This window comes from Helobdella robusta (assembly GCF_000326865.2).
Source record: "Helobdella robusta unplaced genomic scaffold HELROscaffold_60, whole genome shotgun sequence".
Lineage (NCBI taxonomy): Eukaryota > Metazoa > Annelida > Clitellata > Rhynchobdellida > Glossiphoniidae > Helobdella > Helobdella robusta.
The window spans coordinates 615,102-623,614 of NW_008705331.1; the positions used below are offsets into that span (position 1 = coordinate 615,102).

The 8,513-nt window shown below is 31.7% G+C and overlaps 2 protein-coding genes across 2 annotated transcripts in view; one reads left to right on the plus strand and one right to left on the minus strand.

The window, feature by feature from the left end:
- The window catches only part of HELRODRAFT_180278 (hypothetical protein), a gene marked incomplete at both ends in the record, with an annotated part of 6,599 nt that extends 5,269 nt beyond the window's left edge, over positions 1 to 1,330 (minus strand). The window contains 3 exons of the mRNA XM_009029593.1: positions 553 to 768; positions 912 to 970; positions 1,280 to 1,330. Of these exons, the coding sequence (XP_009027841.1) occupies positions 553 to 768; positions 912 to 970; positions 1,280 to 1,330 (326 nt within the window). The remainder of the gene's footprint in view (positions 1 to 552; positions 769 to 911; positions 971 to 1,279) is intronic.
- Positions 1,331 to 2,697: 1,367 nt separating this feature from the next.
- Positions 2,698 to 5,492, plus strand: HELRODRAFT_180279 (hypothetical protein; the record flags this gene model as incomplete). Its single annotated transcript, XM_009029594.1, has 5 exons — positions 2,698 to 2,735; positions 3,694 to 3,792; positions 3,910 to 4,031; positions 5,223 to 5,299; positions 5,436 to 5,492. The coding sequence occupies 5 exons, from the start codon at positions 2,698 to 2,700 to the stop codon at positions 5,490 to 5,492; spliced, it is 393 nt and encodes a 130-aa protein (XP_009027842.1).
- Positions 5,493 to 8,513: the final 3,021 nt, after the last annotated feature.

Consider the following 8,513-nt stretch of genomic DNA (forward strand, 5'->3'; position numbering starts at 1 on the left):
ACCAACCAACCAACCAACCAACCAACCAACCAACCAACCAACCAACCAACCAACCAACCAACCAACCAACCAACCAACCAACCAACCAACCAACCAACCAACCAACCAACCAACCAACCAACCAACCAACCAACCAACCAACCAACCAACCAACCAACCAACCAACCAACCAACCAACCAATCAAACAATCAATCAATCAATCGACAACCAATCAATTATTCGACCGACCAACCATCCAACCAATCAATCAGTCAACCAATCAACCACCATCCAACCTCTTCTTTAACATAGTTAACAACAGGATGCCAGTTAGAATTTTTATGGTACAGTAACTTTATATGACCTCCTCTAAGAAAATATGATGTTTTAAAAAAATTTTGTTTAAACAATATTTTAATAAAAAAATCTTAGATACACAAAATAAAACAAAAATAAAATTAATAAATAATTAGGTTACTGAAATTAACAACTTGAAAACAAAAAACAAAAGAAATAACATAAAAAAAATTTTTTTTTAATTCAAATTAAAAAATTTTTTTCACAAAATACACCTTCCATCATTTTCCTCAAAACTTTCAAACAACTGAAACAGCGTAACTGAAGGCAGGAAGTCTCGTTGTACTCTACCCCCCTCCGATGTCTGTACCTGCACCAAAACCTTTGACTCCACCCATGGTTTTGCACATTTCACTAATTCAAGTTTGGCGTGATTAGGCAGGCTAGATTCCTGAATGGAGGAAGAGAGTCCTAGAACCTTTTTGCCATGTCTGTTAAAGAGGAAACGTTTCTTTATTCAAAAATTTTGCAAGAAGAGTAAAAATAAAATTTAACTATTTACTAGTAATTAATAAGTTACTTTATTAATTTATTCAATTTTATCAATTTAATGTTAAATCCAATTAAAAATGACCTCAATTCATAATCAGTGCATGGTAGGAAGCCTTTTTTCAAACAAGCCTCATCAAGAACCTAGATTTTTAAAAGTTGTTATAAAAAACTATAAACTAATACTAAACAGTCATTTCTTCACAAAAAGCATTACTTCAAATCAAATTTATAATATTAAATTTCAACCATTCAAATAATTATTTTAATTAATTATATAATATAATATCATATCATATAAATTGATAAATGTAATCGTAATGTAAATGTATGAATGTAATAATCAAGTATGTATGTTTTTGTTATGTAATGTACACTGGAGTACTAACTAAACTAAAGTTAAAAATTAATGGAATAAAAAAATACCCGTAGTATTTTAGAATTACCGCTGACATTGACGACAACGCGATGTCCATTCGGGCACAATATTTCCAACTGAGACATTACACTAATCACTAATTCTGCCCTAATCAATCTAGGATGAAAACTTATTAAAAGCAGAACTTTTGTTTATGTTTACGTTATTTAACTAAAAGTGAACTTGTGAGCTAAAAGTGAATTTATGTTATAAAGAAGAGGATTAGGTATGTCTTCTGGCGAGTCTAAATCACGGTTGTAAAATAATTCTAGCTATATGTATCAAACAGTATTTTATTGAACAAAATAGTATCATAAAATGAATAAAAATACTTTTTCAAAAATTTAAAAAATTCTCAATTTGATTTCATTGCGATATCGATGATGATGATGATTGTGACCTGACTAATTAAAAAACATCAAATTAAATTTATAAAATAGGATGGGCATATCGTTGCGAAATTGTTGGGGGAAATGACGTCATATTAACAGTAGTTATTTTACTGCATGGTAGTTAATCAGCCTGTATAAAGGTTGTATTCAATTCCTATCAAAAAAATTTGACCAAATATCATACAAAACTAAATAAAGAAATATATATATATATATATATATATATATATATATATATATATATAATACATTTATAATATAAATGTATTATAACTACATTTATAATATAAATGTATTATAACTACGTATATATATATATATATATATATATTACACATTCAAATTGTACAATTGTGTTATGGTGTAGTCTCAAATTATTTTGAATTCATTCAGAAAAATTTAAACTTTTTACTATATATATTATATATATTAGTTATTTTTATCAAATATTTTTAAAAATTTTCAATTTGATTTCACCACGATATCGATGATGATGATTGTGACCTGACTGATTAAAAAGCATCAATGAAAATTTTTCAAATAGGATAGAGATTTTGTTATATTGGGATATTCGTAATTAAAGCGAGCAAAATTTTAATATAAAAGCGCTTATAAATCTTGGTTTGGCTTGACTTGGCTCGGCTTGGAATTTGATGTTAAGCTTGGTGTGGTCTCAAACTATTTTGAATTCTCTCCGAAAAATTTGAACTACGGCTTACATATGTAGCACTGATTACTGTTGCTTTTATAATGAATATATATATATATATATATATATATATATATAGATATATATATATATATATAAAGTAACTATACACAAATAATTAATAAGATTATATGTTTTTATAAAAAGCTATATAGCAGATTCAATCAGCCAATCAGAAAGTTTCGAAGGCGTTCGTTCGATGACGACAATTTAGCATTACGTACGGTTAGCATTGTGGTTAAGACTGTATAATAGCGTACTACATACATTAACTAAGTTTTTTACTGATGTGAATGATTGAAATGATGAAAATGTATGGTTGAAAAGGAGTATACATAGGAGCTGAGACAACATGAAAATCAGATCAGGCATTCTGCCTCGCTTGAAGCAGTCTGTCTGATTTCATTTATTTTATTTTTATAATTTATTTATTTTTATTTATTTTATTATATAGAGTTATATAGAGTTATATTATATAGAGTTATATAGAGTTATATAGAATTTGCATGTCTGTGGTTTGTACGTTGTATTTTTTATATTTTAGGTGGGTTCTTTAGCGGTTGCTAATACATACATACATACATACATCATGTTTGTTTGTGTGGTAGTATTTTATGTTTTTTACTCCTTTTTCTCTTTCTTCATGAGTCTTAAGTTAAGTTAATGAAACATAGGTAGGTGAGATTAAAAATTAATTTATTATATAGGTAGGCTAGGGCATAAGGTAATTTAGTTAAATAGGTAGGTTAGGGACTTCTATTCTTTTACTCTACTTGGTGGTGTGTTTTTTGTTTTGTTTCACACCATACATATAACAGGTACGCGCTGGTTCCTGGTTTTAGTGGGATTTTTATTGATTGAATGTGGTAGTATGCATGGTTATATAGAGTTATATAGAGTTATATAGAGTTATATAGAGTTATATAGAGTTATATAGAGATATATAGAGTTATATAGAGTTATATAGAGTTATATAGAGTTATATAGAGTTATATAGAGTTATATAGAGTTATATAGAGTTATATAGAGTTATATAGAGTTATATAGAGTTATATAGAGTTATATAGAGTTATATAGAGTTATATAGAGTTATATAGAGTTATATAGAGTTATATAGAGTTATATAGAGTTATATAGAGTTATATAGAGTTATATAGAGTTATATAGAGTTATATAGAGTTATATAGAGTTATATAGAGTTATATAGAGTTATATAGAGTTATATAGAGCATAAATCCTATATAGATACCTTTCTTTGACGTTCTTTTCTTTGCCGACCGGTCGGCTTCTTTGCGTTTTTCTATTTTCATTTAAATTAATTAAATAAGATTCAGGTTTATTCATTCAGGTTGAAGCTTCCAGAGGAGTTCATCGTGGAAGATCAGAATGGTTGTGATGTCACGCTACGTTCGTTTATTCAGTGGCAAAGAATGCACGCCTGGCTGGGGTTTGTTTTACGGTTTCTTTGCGGTTCCTTTTTTTTGGTTGACGGGTTTCACCGCGGCTCGTTTCTCTATTTTCATTTAAATTATTTTAATAAATAAGGTTTTTTCATTTTATTCAGGTTGAAGCTTCCAGAGGAGTTCATCTTGGAAGATGTCAGGCTACGTTCGTTCATTCAGTGGCAAAGAATACACGCCTGGCTGGGATACGTTTTATTCTTTTTTCTCAGTAATTTAACATTAAGTAAGAATGCATACACGCACACACATACAAACACAATTACATTAAGTAGCTATATAGGTAGGTTAGATAGGCTTAATTTTAATTGTAGGTAGTATAGATAGGAAACATCCAACTCTAATGTAGTTGAATAGGCAGGCGCGTAAGTTTATCGCTCCTATTTTTTTCTTTCACCAACATTACACGCATCAGCGTATTACACACACACACACACACACAAATACATACATAAACACATATGTTAGTATTTGAGCGTAATTTTATTTTCATTACACATTCTAATTTATTATTACTAAGGTTGAGAGTAATTTAATTTCATAGGTAGTTAAGAGCAATAATGTAATTCTTGGAACAATCTTGTAATGTAAATTAAAACACTGTAAGTGTATCGATAGATAAGTTAATAAGTTTTATATTATTATTATGTTGGAGCCCAAGGCATTACGTAGGTGGTGGGGTGGGTGCCGAAAGGCCAATGAATTGGGCTCTTGAGTTTTGTAATCTTAGGTAAGCTAGGGCCGTAATGTAATGAATAGGTAGGTTAAGGCTACGTTGTAACACATACTCATTAATAGATTTAGGGTTTAAGTTTTATATTATTATTACTAAGTTGGAGCCCAAGGCATTACGTAGGTGGTGGGGTGGGTGCCGAAAGGCCAATGAATTGGGCTCTTGAGTTTTGCACTTTTAAGTAAGCTAGGGCTTAATTGTAATGAATAGGTAAGTTGAGGGTACGATAGCCGATAGACTCTGAATTTCGAAGTCTGTTGTCAGAGGTAAGCCTTGGTGGCCAGTAGTGAACCGGCAATGGTTTACTATCCGGACGGCAATGGTTTACTATCTGCACGGTAATGATTTACTATGCGGCATGGCCATAGTCTACTACCCGCACGGCTTCCGGACGGCAAATGGTTTACTATCCGCACGGTAATAGTCTACTATCCGCACGGCAATGGTTTATTATCCGGTGCACTGGCTGTCGGTGAGCCTCTGTGCAAGGAGGGAGAATGAAGGGGGACTTTCGACTATCGTACCATTAATAATTTAATATAAATTAGCTAAGGTAATTGAATAGGTAGATAGGATTATTTTTAATAAGCAATTTGAGATGCAGGCACCGCTAAGCTTTCTGATGAGAATCTTCTGTTTATCTTTCTCCATCAACACGGGCTGTGTTTCAACAACAATCTCGAGGAGGACTGGCACCAGTTTTGGAGGACAACGTAGAACCAGACCGCATTCAACATTCTGCCTTTGTCGAATGGACGACGGTAAGTTTTTTTTACATTTTACTCTCTTTATTATTTTAAAATATTATTTATTTGCCATTATTTTCATCTTATAATTTTTTGTTTCTATGATTCTAACATTCATTTACTACTACGCTAATAAAAAATTTGTCTACAGAATGATGAGAGGTGGACAGTGGTGGGCGTCAGAATGTTTCAGATGGTGGTCTCATGATGATTTACATTTGATGATGGTGGTGTAGGAAGAATCAGCTCGTTGGCTGTTCGACTGACACTCTGAAGTTCGAATGACATCTTGTGTGCCGACCAGATGGTGATGGTCGGTGCAATGAATTACAGTAACGACGATTTTTGAAGTAAGCTTTAGTTTTTTTATTTCTCTCATTCATTCATTCAATCGTTTGTTTTATCATTCAATATTTCAAATTATTCTTCCATTAATTGATTCGTTAATTCATTCTATCCATTTATTCGTTTGTTTGTTCCTTGATTTACTACTACGCCAATAAAAAAAACTTGTCTAGAATGATATAAGAGGTGGGCTGTGGTGGGCGTCAGCACGTTTCAGATGGTGGTCTCATGATCGTTCCGATGACAATTCGAAGAAAACAACAAAGACGATTTTTGAAGTATGGTTTAGTTTCTTTTTTATTTTTCTCATTCATTCATTTATTTTATCTCCCACTATTCTTCCATTAATCGATTCATTGATTCATTCTATTCATTTATTAAAACATTGATTGATTAATTAATTAGTTAATTCATTCATTCAACCAATCATTCAATCATTCAGTTATCATTTATTCGTTCGTTCCTTTGTTCCTTGATTCAGCAACACGCTAATTAAAAAAAGACTTCTTTACAGAATGATGAGAGGTGGGCTGTGTTGGGCGTCAGCACGTTTCAGATGGTGATTTCATGATGATCGTTCCGATGACAATTTGAAGGTAATATTAAAAGGAAATTTATTTTTGTCCCATCGTACCATTGAAAGTACTTGAATTTGAACGAAGGATTGAGTGTCATCTCAATAAAATAAGTTGTCTATTTTTTTCAATGACTTGTTTTTTATTTTAAAAAATTAATTTTTTTTTCATTTTAGTGTTATTGAGTATCCGGTCAAATTCATTCCATCGATGCGTGTCAGATGATGGTCGGTGCAATGGAGGTTCGACCGTAGTGAGTGAAGAAGTTTTTGGAGAGTACACGCCCACACATTTACACACACACATCAATACAACACACACAACACAACATCCATTCATTCGGTGTCGTTGTTGTTATGTTTCTCTTCAACTTTCTATTTTCTTTACCAGACTTAATTTAATAGGTAAGTTTACGTAGGTAAGTTAGGGATTGAGATGAGTTAGACAATCGTAGGTAGGCTAGCGCTTAACATTAGTTAAAAAGTTTCAAGTAAAATAAAAACGCTGAAATGTGTAAAATAAAATACCTAAAACATGTAAAATTCCAAAAACGTAGAAATACATATTTGTAGGTAGGTGAGTTGAGTTAATGATTATAAGTAAGCTAGGGCCCTGAGAGTAATTTAATTGTAGGTAGGTGACTGACTACTATTCTTGCGACTTTTTACTAGTTTTTTGTGATGTGTTTGTTTTCGCTTCACAGCCCCACACCAACAAAATAAACTACATTTTATTCTCGTCGTCGCCTTAAATTTTACCTTTTTGAACAATCTTTTTAATAATGTCTATTTATTTATTTATTAATTTATAAAATGTTGACTGGTTTCTATTTTTTTTAATTTGGTTATATAATTTTTGGATGCTTCTTGATTTACTTTGTATATATGCATGTATAAATAATTACTGTTTGGTATGGTGATTTAGTCATTATGATATGACGTGAACTGTTCTTACTAAATGTTCATGTTACGTGAATCATTCTCCGAGAACTACTAAGGAGTGTGTATAATAAATAATAATGGATAATGGTTATTTTGTTATATTTGTTTGTTTAAAATTCTAATTTTTTTAAAAATTGTCGTTTTTACAATTTTAATTAACCGCCACTTTCCATTTTTGAATGAATTCAAATAAAAGCATTTATTGTGTTTTTCTTTCTTTATTAAAATCTCAAAATTGTTTGTAGATCTGTACGGTTAAGTGTTTGTTTGGGTTTGAACAAGCCATGCAAATATTTATTTTTTTTCGTTTTTATCACATATCATTCCTTTGTTTGCTTCATTGATTGGTCGATTGGTTAGTTGATTAGTTGATTGATTGGTTGGTTGATTGATTGGTTGACTGACTGACTGACAGACTGACTGACTGACTGACTGACTGACTGACTGACTGACTGACTGACTGACTGACTGACTGACTGACTGACTGACTGACTGACTGACTGACTGACTGACTGACTGACTGACTGACTGACTGACTGACTGACTGACTGACTGACTGACTGACTGACTGACTGACTGACTGACTGACTGACTGACTGACTGACTGACTGACTGACTGACTGACTGACTGACTGACTGACTGACTGACTGATTGACTATCTGATTGACTGACTGATTAATCTCATAGTATTGTATATATGAAAAAAAATCCAACATACGGCTTTACTAGGCCACTGTATTTCACCAGACAAAAGAAAGTTCTTTATTTATATTGACAAAAATAATTGCGATATGAATATATTGATTTATTTAAAGCATTATATGTACAGAAGACCGCCATGACACAGTTGTATGAGACCCAGTAAGCCACTGCAGTAAGCCAACGTATGATTTCAGCAACCAGTTTCTATGAGCACCAGCAGAATGCAAAATATTCATTGAATATAATAAAGATATAAAGCTACTTGTTCAAATAACAATTTTGATCTATTTAGGCCGTTTATTTCTTAAGCAAACAAATTTTTAACATGATCAAATAATGTAAAAAAAGGTCGACTATAGTTCAATCCTAGTAAGCCAACCTTCGGTTTCAGTAAGCCACCGAAAATAAAAGAAACAAAGCAGATACGTCAAAAAATGTTTCCTTTCCATATTCCCCTCCCAGTTGTGTCGCAGTTGCCGGGTTCGAACGCAATGAATTCTCGCCTGCTGTCTACGATGCGTTATCATCCTCTTGCAATCAAACAATTTGTGTTTTATAAATTCAGGAAATTTTAAGTTTAATTACATCTAAAAATTATTTTTTGAAAGTTTCAAGTTTAATTACATTTTAAAGTTTTTTTGTGAGGTAATTTCAGCAAACACAAA